This window comes from Talpa occidentalis, unplaced genomic scaffold (genome assembly GCF_014898055.3).
Source record: "Talpa occidentalis isolate TD23 unplaced genomic scaffold, MPIMG_talOcc4v2.1 talOcc4.10, whole genome shotgun sequence".
NCBI lineage: Eukaryota > Metazoa > Chordata > Mammalia > Eulipotyphla > Talpidae > Talpa > Talpa occidentalis.
In genome coordinates, this window is record NW_023600993.1 from 96,715,780 (window position 1) to 96,738,469 (window position 22,690).

General features: G+C 50.1%; 3 protein-coding genes across 3 annotated transcripts in view; 2 read left to right on the forward strand and 1 right to left on the reverse strand.

The window, feature by feature from the left end:
- Positions 1 to 9,577, forward strand: SNX21 (sorting nexin family member 21). The gene is given in 4 exon segments (XM_037499606.2): positions 1 to 55; positions 58 to 252; positions 665 to 822; positions 3,858 to 9,577. Coding segments are annotated over 4 exon segments (1,083 nt in total). The 3' UTR covers positions 4,533 to 9,577.
- On the reverse strand, positions 3,834 to 16,666 carry ACOT8 (acyl-CoA thioesterase 8). Its single transcript, XM_037499618.2, has 6 exons — positions 16,447 to 16,666; positions 15,135 to 15,271; positions 9,276 to 9,501; positions 7,147 to 7,304; positions 6,523 to 6,717; positions 3,834 to 5,154 (listed from the first exon to the last, which is right to left on the reverse strand). The coding sequence occupies exons 1-6, from the start codon at positions 16,560 to 16,562 to the stop codon at positions 5,036 to 5,038; spliced, it is 951 nt and encodes a 316-aa protein (XP_037355515.1). The 5' UTR covers positions 16,563 to 16,666; the 3' UTR covers positions 3,834 to 5,035.
- ZSWIM3 (zinc finger SWIM-type containing 3) overlaps positions 16,411 to 22,690 on the forward strand; it is a 14,578-nt gene continuing 8,298 nt past the window's right edge. Inside the window, exon 1 of the mRNA XM_037499586.2 lies at positions 16,411 to 17,186. Within this exon, the coding sequence (XP_037355483.1) occupies positions 17,032 to 17,186 (155 nt within the window). The 5' untranslated portion in view covers positions 16,411 to 17,031. The remainder of the gene's footprint in view (positions 17,187 to 22,690) is intronic.

Genomic DNA, 22,690 nt, shown 5'->3' on the forward strand with positions numbered 1-22,690 from the left:
ATGGCCTCGCGGCTGCTGCACCGGCTGCGGCACGCCCTGGCCGGCGAGGGCCCCGGGAGGCGGCCCCCGGCCCCGAGGCCGAGCCGTTCCCGGAGAGCTCGGAGCTGGAGGACGACGACGCCGAGGGCCTGTCCTCGCGCCTCAGCGGCACCCTCAGCTTCACCAGCGCCGAGGACGCGGACGCGGACGAGGACGAGGGGGCGGGCCCCGAGCCGCTGCCCGCCGAGGACGGGGCTGCGGGGGACGACGCAGGCGAGTGCGGGAGGACGGAGGCGGGATCCCCGCGGCCCCCGGGGCTCTGCCTCCCGGCCGCGCTCCCCGGAGCCTCCGAGACGCCGACGCTCCTGTGCCGTCGACCCGGGCCCCACGGCCTGGCTGTGTGACCTTGGGCGCGTCGCCGACCTCCCCGGCCGAGGCTCCGGTGCTGGTGCTGGTGCTGGTGCGCCGCGCGCAGAGCCCGGGACTCGGAGGACCGTATTTTGGGGGTGGAGATATTTTGGCGCCTGCGGTCTGCGCCTGCCAGGCAGCCGCCCCTCGCCGGCCCTCACGTTCCGTGTGTGTGGAGCGGGGAGAAAGCCCGTGTCACCTGTTAGGACGCTGAGGGAGGACGTGGCAGGTGGCTTGTCCACCCCGGCCTACTGATGACGGTCGTGTGCCCCTGCAGAACAGAGCGCCCAGCCCGAAGGACAGCGGGGCAGCCAGCTCCTGGCACGCCAGTTGCAGGATTTCTGGAAGAAGTCCCGGAATACCCTGGTACCCCAGCGGCTCCTCTTTGAGGTGACCAGTGCCAACGTGGTCAAGGACCCGCCCTCCAAGTACGTGGTGAGTGAGGGTCCAGGAACCCCTGGGCTGGGAGTCTGGGAGTCTGGCTAAGAGAAAGTAGGGAAGGCTGGAACTTCCTGGGAGGCCTGGCTGCGTGGGTATGGAGGGCTAATGCATTTCACAGGTGGGGAAACTGAAGCCAGAAAGGGGCTGTAACTTGAGCAAGTCCTCAGGCACGTGACTTCTCGGAGCCTGAGTAAAGAAGGGATTATGGAACTGCCTCCTTTCCTGGTTTTGTGACTAAGAGAACTGGTTTGTGTGTCCCTCCCTGCTCCCCACACCAGGGTTTTGCAAACTGTACAAGATGCACGGTACATGGGAAAAGATATTATCTGCAACAGACTTGAGACCCAAGTTGCACTGGTTAGTGGTTAAAAACGATGGGGTTTGGATTCAGACCAATCTTGACTGAAACCCCACTCATTACCAGTTGTTTGACCCGGCTGGGCTGCGTAGCCTTGATGACCACTTTCCTCATCCGAGCATTGGGGATAAGGCGCAGGGTCGAGCAGGAAGGAGTCAGTGCAGGCCTTGTGCTTGGCGTTATGAAGTGCTCCATAAAATGGTAGCTGTTGTTATTCTTTAATTTTGGATAGAAAACGTCTGGCATCTAGGGCCTGTTGTGTTCCCCTTACAACCCCGGGGAATCAATTCTCAAGCACCCGCCCTATACAGAGTAATCTTGTCCTAAATATTAGCTTTATAGGGGTTGGGGGTGAAGAACAGTGTGGGGGAGTGCCTTGAGTCCCTGCTTTCATTGCTATGGGAAGGAGAAACTGACTTGGAGAATGAGGTCAGCCAGGTCCTGCCCCAGACCAGGTCTGAAACCCTGCCTGACCTGGCTGGCTGGTTCTGGCAGGAGCAGTTCCCTGCCGCTCACCTCCCTCCTCTTCACGCCCCACCTCCGTTTCTGATTCAGTGGGTAGGGGGCGGGAGCCCTGTCCCACATCTGGGCCTCTCCACCCTTTTCTGCTGCTGTTAGTAAACAAGGGGCCACACCCACGGGTGACTGCACCAATGAGAACATGGGTTGATGCACATCAGGTCCTAAGTGGCATAAGTCCAGGCCAGGGTCATACACAGGAAGCCCCCAGGGTCAGTTATCAGGGAGCAGCTGGGAGACAGGGAAGTATGGGGAGACCTGATACAGAATGACAAGATAGAGCTCGATGGCAGAATAGGCCCTGGCCTGAGTCACGAGGGTTGCCTTTGTCCCGTGGGGACCCTAAATCCCTATTTAATGTCTAGGATTAAGCATACAGATGTTGGAATTGGACTGGCCTGTGTTTGAATCCCAAAGAGGCCATTTGCCAGCTGTGACCTAAGGGAATCTCTTTGACCCCTTTTGGAGCCTGCTTCCTCATCTGTCAGAGGGAGGTCAGGACAAGTTTTCTAGTGCTGTTGTAGACTGAATGGAATAGCAGGTGTAAGGGGCTCAGTTAGTGACGCCACTATCTTATTACCTACTTCTGTAGCGCATTACAAGGATCAGATGATATAATGGATATAAAATGTGGTGGGTTTTTTTTTTTTTTTTTGCCAATTTAAAGAAAAAAGCTAGATGAACATCTGGAGTTCTTACAGACCAGCGCTTCCCGAAGTGTGTTCTGTAGAGAAATGGTTCCCCGGGGTTGTTAGTGTCTGTTCCTTTTTTTTTTTTTTTTTTAAGTGGAGGGGGGTGGTGCAGTCAAAATGTTTTGGGAATGCAGAATTAAATGAGAGTAAAGTTAAGTTTCTTTCTTGCTAAACTTTTTACTCTGTAACATTAAGGTGCACTATGGATCTTCAAGGGAGGGACAGAGTAGGTACACCTAATTGCCCAGGGGTGCCTGTGATTGGCAATTTTACAGAACAAACTGAAGAGAAAAATGGGGTTTGGTGTTAGTATGCCTGTCATCACGTGCTTGCTCATCCCCATTTGAAACCTGCTGGCTCTCAGCATTATTACAGATTAATCCACATTTGGGGTTTCAGGCCCGGGGGAAGCTCCATGGTCATCTTGTTTAGTGTTTCCCAAACTTCGGTCCTTCCGGTACCACCTTCACTCATCCTCTCTAAGTGCTACTGGACCATTCTCGGCTTTTCTTTTAAATCTATTTTTTTCTTAAGTAAGTGTAAAGGACAACTTTATAGCTCTGCTGTATGCGGAAAGCCTCCCTTGCCATAAAGAGCAAGTGTACAAATAAGAGCCGTGAAAGTGAAACAATGTGATTAAATCTTGCCCTCAGCTGGGGCTTGCTGGTCCTAACCTGTGATTGACTTTTCTAGCTCTTTTCTAAAAATGGGGAGGAGAAAGTTGGAGAATTACTTTTTAAAAACCAAACTGAATGCTTCTCAATTTGTGATCAGAAAGATTTAAAGAGAATTAGAGAGGAATCACCTCCTGTATGATTCAGCATTTATTTACTCTCCCACACACCATCTAAATTCTTAGTTCTGGTACCAGTACATAGCCCCGGCTTGAGTAAACACAGACCTGGGCCAACGCTCCATTCCCCAGAGAAGGAAGTGGACCCAGGAGGGGGACTCCCTTGCCTGGGGCCACACAGCGGTGGATCGCTGACCTGGGGCTAAAACTGGAGTAGAGTTCAGTGACAAGATGTTCAGCCAGGCGCCTGGGGCTCTTTGGAGACCTGTCCTCTAGGACTGATCTGGAATAACCTGGCTGGAGAGGTGGGGCTCTGTTTCCAGAGGGGTCCTGAAAATCAGCTCAGAGATCAGCCTGGGTTTTAGCTCAGAGGGTCTGTCTGAAGAGGGCTGCCCTGTTGGGAAGGGATCTGCCCCCGCACCCTGCCCAAGAAGGGGCAAATGGGCAGCAGGTCCAGGCACTGAAGCTCATCTTTGTCTTTCTCTCCCCGTGCTGCCTTGGGCCTGGGTCATTCAGACAAGCCTCAGGTAAGATGGGACTGGGCTCCCCAGCTGCTGCCCTCACAGCTCTCACTCCTGGGCTCAGTCTCAGGGGTGAAGAGGTGGTGGTGAGGAGGGAGGGGGCCCATGGGCACTTGCACCTGCCTTGACCCCCACCCTCCCTGCAGCTCTACACCCTCGCCGTGATGGGCCCAGGGCCACCAGATCGCCAGCCAGCCCAGATCTCTCGCCGCTACTCAGACTTTGAGCGATTGCACAGAAACCTGCAGCGGCAGTTCCGGGGCCCAATGGCTGCCATCTCCTTCCCCCGTAAGCGCCTGCGCCGTAATTTTACTGCAGAGACCATCGCCCGCCGCAGCCGGGCCTTCGAGCAATTTTTGAGCCACCTGCAGTCAGTGCCTGAGCTGCGCCAGGCCCCGGTACTGCAGGACTTCTTCGTGCTGCCTGAGCTGCAGCGGGCACAGAGCCTCACCTGTACCGGGCTCTATCGTGAGGCTCTGACACTCTGGGCCAATGCCTGGCAGCTGCAGGCCCAGCTGGGCATCCCCGCAGGCCTAGACCGTCCTCTGCTGACGCTGGCTGGGCTGGCTGTGTGCCACCAGGAGTTGGAGGACCCTGGGGAGGCCCGGGCATGCTGTGAGAGGGCCTTGCAACTGCTGGGGGACAAGAGCCCCCACCCTCTGCTGGCACCCTTTCTGGAGGCCCATGTCCGGCTTTCCTGGCGCCTAGGATTGGACAAACGCCAATCAGAGGCCCAGCTCCAGGCCCTCCAAGAGGCAGGCCTGACCCCCACGCCACCCCCCAGTCTCAAAGAATTGCTTATCAAGGAGGTACTAGACTAATCCTTTCTAGACTTAAGGCTTTTGTGGGGAGAAGTGCTGCCCCAGGTTGAAGCAGGGGTGGTGAGGACACGGTCAGCAGTTGGGAGGCTATAGGGGGTGCTGGAAACCCCTCAAAGTTCCACAAAGAGCATGTAGCAGACTGAGGAAACATGCTGCTTCTGTTGAGCTGGGCTCAGGACAAGCTATGGCTGAGGCGCGATGGCACAGGAAGCCCTGCACAGCCTCTCTGGGGGCTGGAGGCTGTGCCCCAGGTCAAGGTTAATGTTCCCTTCTCTGTGGGCCTCCAAACCAGTGAAGGGTGCCTGGGATGCTCCTCTGGTGTCCTGGAGTTGATGGCTGGAGGGAGGGCTGAGTTCCAGCCCAAGGGAATTAAAGGCCAGCAGCTCCAGTAGTATCAGTCTCTTTATTGGATGTGAGGGACGGGAGGCTCAGCCCCCAAATGTAATTCCCGGCTCAGGAATGGGCGAGAAGGGAGATCCTGAAGACCAGGCTGGTACCTCTGGCTACAGCATACTCTTTAAGACCTTGGGCTTCACTCGGATCACACCCTCCTGGGCACAGGACACAGCCAGGACCCCGTCCTGACGCCACAGCCTCCCATGGACCAGCCCCCGGCCGCCACCTGTGTACAGGGAGAAGGGTGAGAATGGCCTTATCTCCTTCAGCAGAGCCAAACATGCTTCTAGAAGAGGCTACTGCCCAGGTTGGGCTGCCCCCCACAAGGACCCGCTGAGTATTGAGGTCACTCCAAATCTCCAAGTGCCCCTTTATGAGATGGTATGGCCTGGTGGGTCCTGAGGAACACTTCCTCCCATAGGAACCCCACTTGACATTTAAAGCACTTTCATATATGTACTCACTTCCTTAAAAAGATCACAGAGGGAAGGGGCGGGGGGAGGTCTGAGCAGCTTAGCTAAGCAGATCTGCCCCTACCTCTGGCCACTTCGGTTAGGCAATTCATCAGTTCCTTTTAGTATAAGTCACACCAGGACCTTCAGACTTGTAACTCATGAAAAATACCTCACAGACACACACCTAAGTGGTTGAAGAGAGGAGACCTGGGGCCAGGTCTGGCCACTCTCCGCCCCCACCCAAAGACTCCCTTTACTGGCCCTTGGGCCTGAATCGGATGTTGGCGAAGGGAAGTGCTACTTCCCTAACATAGGAGAGTGGACTTAGTTCTCATAGTAGCCAAGTGAAGCCGGCATTGTTGTCCCATTTTCCAGGTGATGACAGTGAGATCCAGGGAGCTCAGGCACTTGGCCTTAAGGATCAGACCAAACCTGAACCCAGGGGTCCTACTTCCAGGTGTTGATCCCATACTGTGATGCTCTCGGTACTAGATCCCCTACCCCCAGTATAAAAGTCCCTGAAGTTTTGTCCCTGTTTAACAAAGCTTTTCTTCATTTCAAATGCACTTCCTTGGAAAGGTACGTGGGACCCTGAGACTGGACACTGATGGAGTCCGACTTTGTCAACTTATGCGGGGTGTCTCAGTGACTACCCCCTGCCCTGAACCAGATTAATCATCAAAACCACTCAGGGAATTTATAAAATCCAGGTTCTTGTACCTCACCCAAGACCCACTCAGTCACTGAGAATCTATTTTGAAAAATCCACCCCCCTCCCCCCAAGCAGCAGGCTGATAGGCCATGAGAGTTGGCTGCCCTGGCTCTGTTGCACACCCACTTGTTTAGATGGCTCACAGGCTCAGATAGGAGATGGGACTTGCCCAAGATCATACAAAGAATCTAAAGTTCTGGGACAAGAACTGGGTCTGAGATGAAGCGGATCATGTTGCCAGCGTGTTGTCCAAATGAAGAGCTGAGAGCCTGTCCTCAAGCCTCACCCTGTCGTTTTGAAGACGAGGATGCCAAAACCCCTACCGGCAGTGTCCCATAGAAGTGGGCAGGGGGCAGCATCACCCAAGAAAGCAGGCTCCCTGCAACCCCAAGGTCAGTGCCCTGGTCCCACTCACCCACATACTCACCAGCCCAGGGGCTCTCACACTCATAGAGCATCCAGTGGTCGGCTCGGAAAGGGGCGTGGAACCACATGGAGTGGTCCAGGGAGGCCATGAAGTGCACCTCATGCTGCCGCCGGTGGGGCAGCACTGCTGTGCCCAGGAAGGCGTAGTCCGAGATGTAGGCCGCCACGCAGCAATGCATCTTGATGTCACCCTCCCCTGCAACAGGTTCGGGCCCCATCAACCCTAGCCTCCTGGCTTTATAGCTCAGGACCTGCAGGGAGGTGGGGAGGAAGGGGCTCTGTGCACAGACGTGCAGACTCTCACTGCACACGGGCACCTGGCCCGAGGTGTGTGTGAGCGGGGGGGTGACTGAGTACTGAAATCTGGTCTTCACTGCTGAGCCCCTCACCTATCCCTGGTGACATGTCTTCTGATGTGTACAAAGGCACCTATGGTTAGCAGTGGGCCTGGAGAAGAATCTCAAGACGGTGCCTTGCCTTAGGATTATAGTTACCTCCTTACTCCCCCTGTACAAAGGGCCGAGAAGCCCTAGTAAAAAAGTCGAGCCAGCGTCTCCATTGCCAGATAAAGTAACAGGCCCAGAGCCCTGGAAGAGTCTTCTTTCAATCCATGGGGTCTTCTTACCAATATAGCCCCGGGCTCGCACCCAGAACATCTGTTTGGGCTCCACATGCTGCAGTTGGCTCGAGGTGGGTGGGTTTACCAGCTTGATCTCAATGGGCACCTCCTGCGCAGCAATTCGGTTCATTCCCACTTGGTACTTCTCTAGGAGGTTAGGGTCTCTGAAAGTAAAGGGGAGAGGGACCAGGAGAGCCCCAGGAAGAGGAGCCTCTCCTCTGAGCTGCCTCTTCCGACTCCTCTCACTCCTCACAGGGACTCCTGACTTCCCCAAAAGTACTCCACGCCCCTAGCAGGCAGGATAGTACAGCAGGTCCCTGAATAACGTCATGTCATTCAACATTATAATGCTGGTGAGAAAAAAAAACCCGACCAACATTGAGGGAACCGATGCTAATCGAGAACTTGCACTCATTGATTGTCCTTTGTGTAAAGTCGCAGTCAAGAACCCACCGAGGACATCAAGTGAGGACTTGCTGTAGTGAGTTTGAATCCCTTCTTTGCTGCCATATGGCCGTGTGCAAGTGAGTCATCTGAGCCTATTTTCCCACCTGCAAAATGTGGCTAATGACACACCTACCTCATAATCCCTACCGTGGAGAGGCCAAGACAATGTATCTAAAGCCAACGCATCTCAGGCACTGGGCGCACCTGTGCCCTCTCGTCCATCAGCTCCTTCCTCCTAACCACCCTGCGAGGTCGATGCCATCATCATCACCCCCATCCGATAAATAAGCGCAGAGAATCCAGTGCTTGCTCAAAAGTAGAGAAAGTGGGACTAGGAATCAGGCCATCTGGCTCCACGGTTCATATTCTAACCCACTTCACTATTCTAAACAATCACGGAGCAACCGCCCAGCTCGCACTACCGCATCACCTAACTCTAGGCAACAGGGAATGCTGTCGCTGGGGCGGGGGCCCATTTCCAGCGCCTTCACGCCAGTAACAACCACCCCTAGAGCCCTTCACTGAGGTTTCTATTTTCACCCCTGTCCTCCAGGAGCTGCTCCGTAGACTTTTTCTGTGACGATGGCACATTCTATATCTGCATTTCCTCTGTGGTAGCCACTAGCCACAGGTGGCCAGAAGTGCTTGATGTGGGCAGCGGGATGAGGAACTGAACTGTTAATTCCATTTCATGTTGACAGCGCCGCACATGGCTAGTGGCTTCCTTACTGGACAGCACAGCTGTTGATTTAGGGACCTTTAAAACATCTTCCTTTCATTCTGGGGAACATTTGTGAGCTCGGAGTCCTCTCTGTCAACAGTGGCATCACTGCAATCCCCTGAGCTCTCACCAAGCGCCTTATTATCTCGTCTCACTTAGTCCTCACTCAGCCTTAATGGAAAGGAGTTATGGTCATTACCACCCTGAGGACACAACTTGCTCAAACTCACCCAGCTAGCAGAGAGAATCTAGATTTGAGCCGACTCTTCCCAGGTTCCAACCCGCATCTGTCCCATCACCCCCTGCTGGCTGCTGGGCCACAACTAACCATGCAGACAGAGGTGGTCTCCCTAGACATGGCCATGACATAGGCAGAGCACCAATGACCATTCTCATTTTTAAATGACAAGCAGGGCTCAGAGGCTGTGTGGCACTTGTAGCAGGAGAGTGCTGACACGCACAACCCCGGCCAGAATCCCTGTGTCTGTCCTGGGTTGGGAACAGAGCTCTTTCCCCTGTCCCAGCATCACCCCAACTAATAAGCTATAGTCCAAGTACAAAATATATTTTGCCAGGTGATAGTCATAATATCTAACACTAAACAAAGGCAACAAACCCACCCCTGCCAGGCTGCCCTCCCTCCGAGGCTGCTGGAACTCGAGAGGAGAGGGATCACGCAGGGGGTGGGGAGGTTAATATTTACCAGTGGTTCTAGAAATATTTTAATAAAAGTGTAACAACCAACAAAGCTCATAGTACCCGAGCTGGCTGAGTGATAAGCCCTGCATTTTACACGGTGACCCATGCACACATGCTCACACACATTTAACCTGCGAAGTTTCACAAGAGGACTCTCACCTACTCCTTTTCTAGGCTGTCATAGTTTTTAAATGCTGGTCCAAACCCACCACAGGAATTCATGACTACTGCAGTTTGAACCCTGTCCTGGAGCCTCCAGGTCTCTCACCTTACATAATAGTCCAAGAGGGTCTCACTGTCAAGCAGTTCCTCAGGTGCGGGCACAGCAGGCATGGAGAACTGGTGCTGCATGGGGCTGGGCTGGACCTGCTGGAAGGAGGCCTGGCAGATGAAGATGGGCTTGCCATGTTGCACCGCCTTCACGGAGCGCACCGAGAAGCTTGCCCCAGTTCGTGTCCGTTCCACTTGGTACAGTACTGGCACCTTTGGGTCTCCTGCAATGGGCACGAAGGACACAGTGAGTCTCCTAGGCCTGGTCTTTCTCCAAGCCTTTTCTGCTCATGCTTTACTTTTTTTTTTTTTTTTAAGATTTATTTATTTATTTTTATTTATTTATACAAGAGCTAGAGCACAGTCCAGAGTTGAGAGGGTAAGAGGATTCACCAGAGACAGAGTGGGGAACAGAACAGGCAGATGAACCGAAGGAACTGCTGAGGGGAGCAGCAGGCGAGACAGGTCTGCCTCGCCATGTGGGATTCTCCCTGGCCAGCTGGGAATCGAACTGGCGCTGCAGAGGCTGCGGACAGCTTCACAGCGCTGTGCTCAATCCGCTGCACCACCGGGGAGGCCCGCTTATGCTTTTCTAGTGATCGAGGTCCTCTAAGGCTCAGGCCCTGGGGATACAGAGAACACCAGACCTGTGGCCTGCTCCCAGTGGTGGTGGAGTAACTCTCTGACGGCAGCGCAGAACCAAAGGGGCAAAGCCAGATTCCCTGCATTCAATTCTGGCTCTGCCGCTTAGCAGCTGTGTGACTTTGGGAAGGTCACTTAACCTCTCTGAGCAGTATTCTCATCTATAAAATGGGGGTCATCACAGCATTCATCTCTCTCAGGACTTTTGTAAGTATTCAATGGGGTCATAATTTGAAAGTGTTTAGAATAATATCCAGCACATAGTAAGTGTTCTGGGCTTGCTAAGCAAAATAAATACTCTCAGCTTTTGTCTTGTTCCATCTGTAACTGGGACCCTGCCATGGGTCTAGTCCCTTTTGTTCAGATCAGGGGTCAGCAAATCTGGGCCACTGCTAAATTTTTTGTTGTTTTCTTTCTTTTTGAGAACAAGCAAAGGCTGTTTATTCAGAGTTTATAAAGCAAGGGAGTCAGCCACCATCACTTATATTTGGCAGAAATTCAAAGGCTCTCCGATGGAGGGATGGGAGAGTTTATTGTGAACAAAGAGCTCTCACACATGCCCCGCTGGAGGCTATTGGCATGGGAAGGTGTAGGCCGGCTAACTAGAAGCAGGACATCCTTTATAATTGGTTAGGAGTTTATATTTGACTTTCTCTAATTGGCCCTAAGTTCCCCAAAAATTAGGGAAGCTGTCAGTTACTGTTTGGACTGATTGATACAAGGGCTATCGTTTGGCTTCCCAACTGGTTGCTAGAGATCATGTATTTTGGATCATGTATTTTGTGTATGGCCTGGCCATTGTCTAACTGAATATTAATTCTCTCAGGAAAAACCTGCTGTCAGTCATTTCATCCTTGATACAAACAGAAGTCACCGGGCCCTTCTCCTTTGGCTTGGCTGTGCTCACAGCGCGGGAGGCAAGGGATCAGCCCCTGTTCAGGACTATCCGCCTTTGACATGCAGGTGGGGAAAAGTTTTTGGGGGGGGAGAAAGCCTCCCAGGGGGTCCTTGAATCCTTCACTGTCTCTGCATCAGGGTGACCTTAGAGAACCCTGACACTTAGTCAGTGAGATGTCTGTGGGGCACCATTTTCAACTTTCAAATGAGAAGAGATGAGAGAAGCACTGCCTCCTCTCCCCCAATCCAAAGGGGAAGTCGGCCAGCACCAGGATTCACTTATCTGAAGCAGTAACTTCACCGTGAAACCTGGCTGATTTGCTCAGTTCTGTTACCCATCTTTACCAGAGGGCACTAGCATCAGAATAGGAACTCATCAAGGTGAGAGGCCTTTAAGAAAGGTTTCCTGGGCCTCCCTGGTAGCCTACGGGTTGAGTCTCAGGCTGTCACCCCTATGGCCTGAGTTCAATCCCAGGCCAGGGAGCTGACCCACATGGTGCGCAGACCTCTCCTGTCTCACCTGCTGCTCCCCTCAGCAGTGTATTTCAGTAGATCTGCCTGTTCCCCACTCTCTCTCTGGTGAATCCTCTTATCCCCGCTCTTCTGACCTGTTCTTCTACTCAGGAAAAAAAAAAAAAATGGTCCAGACCCAAGAGATAGCTACTTGTGCCATCTGATTTCAGGGATGAGGAAAGAAGCCTCCCTTTCCTACTACTTTTTAAAGTAGTAGAAGAAAAAAAAGCAACAGAGATGCGAATCCCCTTGGGAGGTTCGCAGTCCTTCCAGTGATTGGTAACTTGCCTTTCAGTGTGAATGAGTTTTAGACCTATTCTTGAACATTTTTACTGGAACAGAGCAGGTAGGCCCTGAACAGAAGGGAGGGCTAACAGGCAGTGAGTGCTGTGTGCCGGGAGTTACTCACGTGGGTCTTCTTGTGCTGGTCTCACAATAACCATGCAAATTAGGTCTTAATGTACAGAAGGGGAAACTGATGCAATAAGTTACACTTTGGGGGAATACAGCCTGTTTTTTTACATATTGTCTTACTGATGCCCTTGCCCACAAAACCTAAAATATTTACTATCTGGCCCTTTACAGAATAATGTTTGCTGTCTGTTGCTCTAGAATTTCCAAGCCCTAAACCTATACCAAGTCAGATGACTCTGTAGTATATTCTCTTACCTCTCTGGAGAAATACTTTGCAGAAAAGTTTAGAGCCCCCTCCCCCACCACCCGCAAAAAAAAAAAAATAACAACACTCTAGGCTTTTAAAGAATTGATATGATAAATGGCAAGGATCAACATACACACACCATGCATGCACACACACACATCAATCCCTAGTATCTTATATTTTAAAAATCATTAGAACATCATCATTAGTTATAACATTTGATGTACTCAGAAGAGGGTCACATCACAATCTGGTAAGAGGATTTCCCTTTTTTTTTTAATATTTATTTATTTATGCAACAAGAACTGGGGTAAACGTCAGAGTGCAGGGGGTGAGAGGATTCACCAGAGACAGAGCGGGGAGCAGAACAGGCAGACTGACTGAAATACACTGCTGAGGGGAGGAGTGGGTGAGTCAGGAGAGGTCTGCTGCGCCATGTGGGTCGCTCCCTGGCCGGGGATTGAACTTGTGCTGCAGTGGCTGCAGACAGCTTCATAGGTTGCATCTTAACCCCTTGCGCCACCAGGGAGGTCCAAGAGGATTTCCCTTTTTGCCTTGCTGCCAGGAAGCCCAGAACTAACTTTCATATAAAACTGCAACATGCTGCGGTCCAATTTATTGACAAATCATTTTCCCCAACTCCCTGTACCACTAGCCTCCTGCCTTTTATTTTAATAGTCCTGTAACAGCTGCCAATTATTATAAGCTGTCTTGCTGCCTTTCAGGAAGCAAAGAGGGACACAATTAATTTTGAATTTTGATTAATTTTGAAACAGTAGCTTGGGCATAGACCCTTTCACGCTAAACCTGGATGCAGAATTTCCAAGGAAAAGGCTCCTTCCCCTAGAACCTTGGCAGCTCTCTCATCTTTGGAATTATGTAAGAGTGAAAGATGTGCAGACAGAGGAAAGAGAGTGCCTGCACTCCCACAAACTCAGGACTTGAGTCCTGGCTCTGCCCCACAGAGCACCATGGCAGCTGATTACATAAACCCTTAGGGTCCCAGTTTGAATGGTGGCAATAATGCCCCCCCCCTTCATGTTTACTTATGAGGACTAAACAGGAGAATGTACACAGTGGTGCTCTGTATTATGCATGTTTTAATTATCCCTTTAAATTAATCAAAAATTAGTAATACTTATGGGAAACTAGCAACATGCCAGGTCCTGCACTAGATAACTTTACCTGTGAGATCTGAAATTGCCTATTGGACCCTTCTCCCTGGTCTCACAGGCAGGAAGGAAGTTCAAACACCTGCATAAACTTGAGCCAGCACTGGCTGGCCCTGTTCGGGGAAGAAGTCGGGTGCAGGAGAAGAAGTGAAATCAACAACCTCTCAGTCTGTTGCTGACCAGAGGGCAGCTACAGACTGACCAAACAACTAGCAGCCAACCATGAGTCTCCTAAGTTGAGTCTGGATAAAGTTTAACTGTCCTGAGGTCTCGCCTCCCTTGCTACATAGACAGCAGTCTCTGAGCCAGAACAACCCAGAGAGTTTTGACACTCTGGGGTGTCAAAACAGGTGAAAACCAGCAACCCTGGCAAGACCTAATGTATTACTTGACTTCAGTACTGTTTTTCTTTTTTTTTAAGATTTATTTATACAAGCACTGGGTACAGTCAGAAGCGTGGGAGGGTGAGAGAATTCACCAGAGGCAAGCAGGGAACAGAACATGCAGACGGATGAAATACACTGCTGAGGACGAAATACACTGCTGAGGACGAAATACACTGCTGCGGGCATGGCAGGAAAGGTCTGCATGCCATGTGGGACCCTTGCTGGCAGCCGGGGATCAAACCGGTGCTGCAGAGGCCGCAGCTCAGCGCTCAACCGCTGCGCCACCAGGGGAGGCCCAGTACTGTTTTTCATAAGAAAATGATTCCCTTCTTTCCTAGAGTCTATCTCACCAAACCTGGCACCCAATTCCCTCAGGCTAAGATCAGTCTGTTCCCAGGTTCTAATCCTTGATTATCTAGTAAGGTCTGTAATTATCATTAGCACTGGGATTTTCACTTCAGTCCACACCTGTAAAAACTCAATTCTTTCAGAAACAAAATGAAGAAACACATTTCTTTTCTTTTATAAGATTTAAAGAAACACATTTCAAGGTTTTGGGTGAGCCCCCTCCCCACACACAAAACAAAGCAAAACTCTCCCTACGCTAGAAGGGTCACATATCAAAGCAAGGACTAAATCCCAAAGGGCAGCACTTTGGGAGTTTACAGCCAAGCCGAAGAAATAAAGGGCATGTTTGTTCCTAATTAATAGAGGTAAGTGCGGACTGGACCCATGGTGAGTATTCAGGTATCTTAGAGCACTTGCTTCTCAGGAAGAGTCAGGTAATAAGTGGATGGGGAGTGTAGAATGAAAAGGTATATTTACTATTGTAACTATTTTATATTTATAAAAGGAAGTGGGAAATCCCACTGTTGTTTTCTTAATACAAATCACATACTGTAAAGCTCCACACATTCTCAGCCCTTGGGTCTATGTAGAAGATAATGATCGTTAAAATTGGAGGCATCTGCCCTAGGAGAAGTGAAAGGGGAAAGTGAGTGGTGAGATTTTAATATTTTTCAAAAGAGAGCATAGTTTTCAACAAAAGACTACTCTCTCTTTGATCCAGAGCTGCGAGCAGGTAGAAATCAGCTGCTTAAAATGTCCTTGATTATGCCCGTCTCCATTTTACAGGTGGGATATATCAAGCCTCACTCAAAGCCACACAGCAAATTAGTGGCTAAGCTGAAATCAGACCCTAGTTTTCTAGATTCCCAGGCTGGTATTCTCTTCTCCAAATCAAGCTGCCTACCTCCTAACCCTTAGCAGAGGTTACAACACCCCACTGAGGATCCAGCACAGTACTAGGCACCAGAAAGCATGTAAAGAACAAGAACAAAAGACCCACAAGGAGCAATTAAATAAGTGTCTCTCCTGTCATCATGGGCCCAATAACAGGTACCTGATGCGTCTCCACTGGTGTGGTCCAAGGCTTTTCTAGGGCCCACCTCTCAAATAGGCCTCTCCCTTCCTTCTCCCCTCTCTTCCTCTCTTCTTCCTTCTCCACTGTCAACCCCTACTGGGATAGGAAGAAGTGGTGGCTGGGCCACTAAGGCTGGGTTGAGGGCAGGAAGGGGATGGTTTACCTGCCCGAACGAAGTAGCAGTGCAGGGAATGTACATGGACGTCTTCACTCACAGAGTTGGCTGCAGCCACCAAGGCCTGGCCCACAATCTGACCCCCGAACAGCCGATGACTTCTGGGAACCCAGTAATGCCTTCCTCTGTAGGGAGAAAGGGAAAGGCTTGGAGTCTGGGCCAAATCTTGGGACCATCAATGGCTACCAGTGCTCATTTTGGGGATTGGGATCCTTTTGAGAAACTGGAGAAAAAAATGAACCCCTTCCCCAAGCAAGTATCCATACAATACTCTGCATACAATAATGGCCTCCTGGATCATTCTGTGAACTTCAGGACCACCTGATCCATCAATGGATAGGATAGCAAATCAGTCCCCTTATATTACACTAAAAGAACAGGGATCAGAGAGAAGTGACTAGAACAAGGTCACACAGCTTAAATACTTTCTATCCCGAATAGTACCTGGGCCGCCTTATCTCAAATCCAGGGTTTCTCCCATTGCCCATACAAAGGTGAGGTAGAAGCCTCTAAGTCAATCAAGATGAACCCCAAGAGCTCAGGGTGGAATGTGTTAAGGCCTGCCATTTACACCCCTTAACATTGACAGCCTAGTTGCCCAAGAACTAGACTTCGAGTGTGAACGGCCCTCACACTCTTCAGTTTACAGGTGAGGAAATGAGGCCCCAGAGTTTAAAAGGCGTCCTCAGTGGGGGCTCTGTGAAGGGTGTAGATCCCCAGCTTCCACCATCCAGGCCCCTAAGCCAAGCTAAGCAATCAAAGTATTGCAAATGGCCCTCCAAGAGTGTCGGGGGTGGGTAAGTTAACACTGAAGATAACTTCCAGTAAGCCACTTTAGCCTTAGAGGCCAAAACTTAAATTTCCAGCTGCTGTCAAGACTTTTAAGTGGCATTGAAAATGCTGTCTCAGAATGAGTAATCACCCCGCCAAGTGGTCGGAATGGGTATAAAGAAGGAAAAAATGAATATGCACGGAGGTGCAGATAAATTTTAAATGTGATCAGCTGTGCGCCCTGGGACGCATCACCGCCCTCTCATGACTGACTCCCCCAGGGACAGGACCCCTCAGGACAGGCTGCGAGAAGGCTGTCTCAGGTCACCGCTTCGTTCGCCCACGTCACCAGGTGATGAGAGGGAGAGAAGACCCCCGGAGCAGCGGTAAGAGTTGTGTCAGGGGCCGCGGCCGAGCCGGCATCCCGCGCGAGCCCCTCCTCGCCCCGGCGCAGGGCGCTAAGGGGCGGCAGTCACGATCAGGAGCCTCGGTCCCGACGCGGGGGTGCGGGCCAGGTGGGCCCGGCTACCTGAAGAGGTCCTCGTCCAGCGGCTCAAGGTTAAGGACACTAGTGACCAGGACGCTGCGGAGGTCCCCGGGGGGATCGCCGCCCTGCTCATCCTCCGGGGCCTGCGGGGATGACATATCGTCGTCTCTATGGTCCTGAGGGTCGCGCCGGACCCGACGCGAGCAAATCCACTCAGAACGTGCAGCTTCCGGCAGCGTTTTCTAGTGACCGGAAGTTCTCCGCGTCCCGGGAAAAGCGGGGTGGAGGTGAGGATTGGTCAGTGCTCCTGTCAGTCTTCGGGTGAGTGCGCTAGCGTCCTCTCGCGATTGGAGGAGATGAGTGCCAGTCTGGGAATCTCGCGTGTTATTGGACATGGGCGCGAGGGGCGGAGCCCCGGGCTGAATAATAAGGGCTGAGAGTCATTTCCCCTCTTGTCAGAGAGCGAGAAGCCCCCAGCCCCGCGGAGCCGCTTGAGGCCGGGGGCGCCCCCAGAGCTCCGCAGCAGGCCGCCCAGTTGGGGCCGACCGTTCAGCCAGCCTGCGCCCGCACCAGCCGGTCGCCCCCTCAGCGTGACCTCTGACCCCTGGTGTTTCTCTGGGGGCGGTCATGGAGCTGGGCAGCTGCTTCAAGACCTACGAGGACTTCAAGGAGTGCTTCAGCGCCTACAAAAAGGAGAACAGGTGCTCCTTCATTCTCAGGGACTGCGTCTCCGTCCGCTTCCACAACCTCAACCACGGCACCTCCATCCGCGAGGACATCCTGTAAGGGCGGGGCAGGGGCGGGGCGCAGGGGGGCAGGGGCCGGCGGCCCCAGGAGGGCGGCCTGGAGGAGGCGGGGGAGCACGTGGGCCCTGGCCTCGTTGAGCGGCAGGCACTCGTTGAGCGCCGGCTGTGGGCTAGTGAAAAAAATGAGCAAAACCTGCTTGGGCATGGCTTTTGAAACACCCACGTCACCTTCCCTGGCCCCTTCATGCTCAGCTTTTCTAGAATTCATGATAACTACAATTTGTCCCTTTTTTTCTGAGCACCTGCAGTAGCCCAGACACAAAATAGAACCTTCACAAATGATTTTTTAAAAAAGCAAAACCCACCTTAGGGAGAAATTCCTTCCTCAAGAACAGGTCAATCGTTGGTTGGTTCGTTCATTCATTCATTCATTCATTTTGTAAATGGTTGTTGACTTCCTGAGGTTAACCACCATTTTTTTTCAAAGACTTTCCACATCCCAGGCAGTGGTTTCTATTCTGTGCATGTTTTATCTGCAGGGCTGCATTGAGAATTATAGATAAGTGTTATTTTTCCCATTTGGCAGATAAGAAAACAAAACCATCTTGGAAGCTAAAATAAGGGTTGAGAACATAAATACCTTCAGGGTTATGGTGAAACCGCCCTGGATAAGACGTTTAACTTTTACTAAAAGAAAAAGAAAGATGAGATAACCCACTCCAGGTCTTTGTGCCAGGAACAGCAGAAATGTAAGCTGGGCAAAATCAGGTCCTAGCTAATTACATCCAGCTGATGGCTGCCATGTGAAAATGAAGATCAAGAGTTGTCAGAATTTGGGGCAAGAGGGGTTGGATATCCAGGCCTTATGTGGAATTGAAAATCATTTCAGATTTGATCACACATTATGTGGGCCAGCTCCAAGCCTCAAAGTATATGAGTTTGAGACCTCCGAGTGAGATGTTTGGCCAGAGCTCCACGTCTGGGCTGCAGGATATATATGTTTTTTCCACAACTCTGAAGCCCAGTGCTATGCTAGGTCACAAAGGTGAATATGTACCCAGATCTACCCTCAAACTGCTTAAGATGGGATAGTGTTGGACCCAAGTAAACTGACCAGTATGTGATAAATGCCTTAAAAGGTGCAGAGGTGACAAATGCCTGGGACCTGGGGAAAGACTTCGCAACAGAAGCTGTGGCCTCTACTGGGCCACGAATAGCTGTGAAGGCTACAGCAGGACTTCGCTGCTTAATTACCGAGTTGCTTGGGGGAGTTTGACTAGAAAGTGTTTGTTGTGCAAAAGAAAGTGCAGAGCAAATGTACAGAGACGTGAAAGAAGGTGGCGTATTTGAGAAATACTGTGCAGTGCCATGTGTGGCTAGAGGTGAAGTCACTTGCAGTCTACCTGAAGGATTTTTAGCTATTGTTGTGAGGTGTTCAGATTTTTATCCTATGCTTGTAGTGCCTGTCTAACCAATGAGGATACTACACAAGTGCTCTTCTCTGGAGCTGCTGACAGTCTGGGTCAGATAAGGTGCAGTAGCTTCCCATGGCCCGTGTCATGAAGTCCAGGACCATCATCTGGCTCTGCAGTCCCTGTGACCCTCTGCCTCTCCATCCTGCACGGTGGGCTCCATCCCCATCAGGTCAACTTCACACTCAGTCCCCTCCCAAGCCCACAGCCCTTGCTCTTCCTGTGCATGTCTGCTGGATACAATACAATTTAACATTTTTTGTATAAATTCAGTTTTAACATTCAAAGAAGTCCATTATAGACCCAATCTAAGCTATGATATATAAGAATTAACAGTATTGTAGGCTCCCCTAAAAGCTATGTATTTATAAATATTAAATAGTCTTGGGTAATCTCAAGTCTTTGGACCATTGGTGGAGAAACTGTTGCTCTCCCTTCAGGGCTTACCTTATTTCCAAAGTCCTTAACACCCTTAAGATGAGGAGAGATACTCCTCTTGTCTGCCAGCATCTTTTACAGCTCTTAGCATTTTAATGCTCTGGAATAGAGCATGCAGAGGGTTCCCTGGTTTTGAATGCGCTCTTCCAGGAAAGGATTCTGGTTTACCTTTTTTTGATTTGTGTTTAGCTTGTGCTTAGCTCGAAAGAGCAAGCTCAAACACTTTACAATTGGCACCTCAATAAACACCCTTCAGGTAGCCCATCCCACAGGATCCTGCACAGGAGCTTGGCCCATAGAGGGCAAGACCTCAGAGAAAAATCCTGATGAATTGGAGAAGAGAGAAAGGACGAGAAAGAGAGCTGTGTCCCAGAAGATGGGAGGTGTCAGGAGGTTATTCGTTTTTATTTGCTGTACTGTTTTAACAAATGATCACAAATGTGGTGGTTTAAACAACACAATTTTATTATCTGACAGTTCAGTAGGATAGCAGTCACACATTTTGCTGGGTCCAAATAGCTGTGTGGCCAGGACTGCATCTCTTTCTGGAGTGTCTAGAGCAGAATCCATTTCTTGTCCAGCTCCCCCACTTCCAGACTCATGGCCCCCTTCCATCTTCAGAGCCCGCAATGACTGGATGAACCCTAATAGCATGCTGGCGTCGCTGCTGTGGTCCCATTGCCAGCCTTGGCACCATTCTCCTGCCTGCCTCTTCCATTTTTAAGGACCTCTGATTACATTTGGCCCACCCTGATAATCTAGAATAATTTCCCTTTAAAAAGTCAGCTACCTAGCAACCTTCATTCCATCTGCAATCTGAATTTCCCTTTGCCGTGTCACCTAACATTCACAGGCACTGGGTATTAGGAAGTGGATATTTAGGGGCACCATTCTGCCCACCACAGAAGGATTGATGTCCTGAAGGGAGAAGTGATACCAGTGCAGATGTTAACATGATGTGCTTAAAAGGCAACGAGGAGTCTTGCTGAGCTACCAGGAAGGTTTACGCTAGAGCAGCGGGAAGGAAGACTGGGGGGACTCGGGGAACAGATCAGAAAGTTGGTGCTGTTCTCATTTATTTATTTTTTAATTTATTAATTTATGCATACAAGAGCCGGGGTACAGGCCAGAGGTGTGGAGGGTGAGAGGATTCACCAGAGACAGAGTGGGGAGCAGAACAGGCAGACTGACTGAAATACACTGCTGAGGGGAGCAGCGGGCGAGACAGGAGAGCTCTGCTGCGCCATGTGTGTCAGCTCCCTGGCCAGAGATTGAATTAATCCTGCAGTGGCTGCGGATAGCTTCATAGTGCTGAGACTTAACCCCTTGCGCCACAGGGGAGGCCCCAATCTTATTTTTGTTTTTGAAAGTTGAACAGTTCTAAAAACAAAGTTGTTTTTGAGTGGTTAATACAGCCATTTAATTGAACATTTAATTTCAAACTATATAAAAGGGTCTAAAAGCCAGTGTCCTTTCCACTGTGTTGATTCAGAGGCAGCCACTGGTAAATTCCTGACACCCACAGAGCCTGAACAAGTATCCTTGTACGTGCCTGTGAGCTTCTCGTCACCACCAGGGTCTGCACACTGCCATGCGCACATCTTCCTGCACTTTGGTTTTCTCCATTATTAGTGATTTTTAGAGATTTTCCACATCACTAATTCCATTTTAAGGGGTAGTTATTAGTCATTGTTTACTGAAAACTCCATGAGTGTCTAGAAATACAATGTTGAACAGTAAATTGGGTCCCTGCCCTCTTGGAGCCTCCCTTCTAGCCAGGGAGATAAACATTAAACTATAATAATAGAAAGAATTAATTTTTTTCTTTAAAATAGTAGAAAAGCTCCAAAGATAGTCTAGGGTGCTGGGTGGGGAGTGACTGGGAGCCTTCAACTGTGTGTGCGGGAGAGGGGGAGTTGGGGTGTGAATGCTCGTTGACACTTGCAACCAGTACAGGCTCTTGACTAGAAAGCAGCCATCTGACACCTTCCTTGTTGGACCTGGTCCTCTGAATGACCTGTCAGCGGTTGGTTTTGGTCTTCCATGAAATGCATTAATACTGACAAATAGAAAATATTCTATTTTCTTTTTTTTTTCCCCTATTAACCAGCACACATTAAGTTTATTGAGGAAAGGAAAAAAGGAAAGAGAGACGCCTACACAGACACAGGCAAGCAATCTTAAAAGACAGGAGCTGCTGAAAATGTTCTGTTTTTTAGTACATAGAATATTCCATAAATATTGACCACTTATTATTATGCAGATGGGGAAACAGAGCCAGGAGAGGTTCAATGTTGAGAGAAGGCTAATAGTTTCTACCTCTCTGCTTTCCGTTTTCTGAGTTTCTTGCTCTTTGAAATCTGTTTTCTGAGTTCCACGTGCTTGAGGGTGGTAGACAGAGTAAAGGGAGCTGTCTCAGCCCCTAAGATAGTAAAGACTTGGCAAAGATAAATAATAAGATGGCCCATAACATAATGCATCCTCAGCCACAAAATTACCTGATGTGAACCAGGGAAGTCTAAATTTGGTGCAGTTACAGCCAAAATAAGAGGAAGTGTCAGAAAGGAAGAGCAAGTTGGAACAGGGTAAGATTTGTCAATCTACACTCAAGCGTCGCTTATGAAGGTTTCGTCAGTGACAGACCATGTGCAGGACAGTGGTCCCAACAGGCTATCCCATATGGCCTAGGTGCATAGTAGATGGTGCAGTCTAGGTTTGTGGAATTGTCTACGCTCTGATGCTCCCATAATGACGAAGTTGCCGACGATGCATTTCTCAGAACGTAACCCCATCATTAAGGAAGCGCTCAGGGGTTACAGCCTGAAGATCAGACCTTCTGTCCTTGCCAGAGCGCTTAACTGCCCTACTTAATCGCTGGGTTACAGCAGTTTTCTAATGCCTCCTGTTTGTTTATTCATTCAACAAACTTCTAGTAAAAGGTTAAATATTTACCCCCCAGCATTGAGCTGGGTACAAAGATGAGTAAGTTGTGATCCCTACCCTTGACTATAATAGTGGGCTGAGCAAGCAGCTCATGAGCAGCTACACCTTTAGCAGCAAAGGGCTGACTGCTTGTTGGGGACCTTGTGAAGGGTCCTCTTGGATCATATATTGTATGTTGGCTCTGCACAGAGCACACTGTTGGCCCATTGGAGTGACCCGAGGTTGTGCAGGATGAGAACTGCTCTTGGGCACCTGGAAGGAGGGTGGGAAGAATATTTTTAGGAGACAATTTAGCAGAGTACCTTGTTTTCCACAACCATATATGCATGCTGTTGGTGGTCAGATAGGTGATTTTAGTAGTAAGTAGTAAGTATATTACTATCTAGATATAAAGAGCCTTATTAATAAGCTAAGTGAGCTGATTTGAAGAAATCCATTTGGAAAATAATAATGCAGATGTTATACAGGTGGCTATGGTAGCTTTCCATGTGGTTTGTGTTTTCTTGAAGTTCTGGAAAAGCTGGCACCTTGAACTTGGGGAAAAATTTGAACCCAAGTGACAGTTTTGTCCTCTGTAAAATGAGGATGTGGTAAAGATTAAATAAGAAAGTACAGGTAATTGCTAAAACATAGGACCAGATAATATTTGCCAAAGCTGTAACCTTAGTATGTGAGAGAAAGCGGTGA

Coding starts and splice junctions, on each gene's coding strand:
- ACOT8 (XM_037499618.2), bottom strand. CDS start 16,562: ATGTCATCCCCGCAGGCCCCGGAGGATGAGCAGGGCGGCGATCCCCCC. Junction 15,272..16,446: donor CTGGACGAGGACCTCTTCAG/GTAGCCGGGCCC, acceptor TTCTCCCTACAG/AGGAAGGCATTACTGGGTTC. Junction 6,718..7,146: donor GCGAGCCCGGGGCTATATTG/GTAAGAAGACCC, acceptor AACCTGTTGCAG/GGGAGGGTGACATCAAGATG.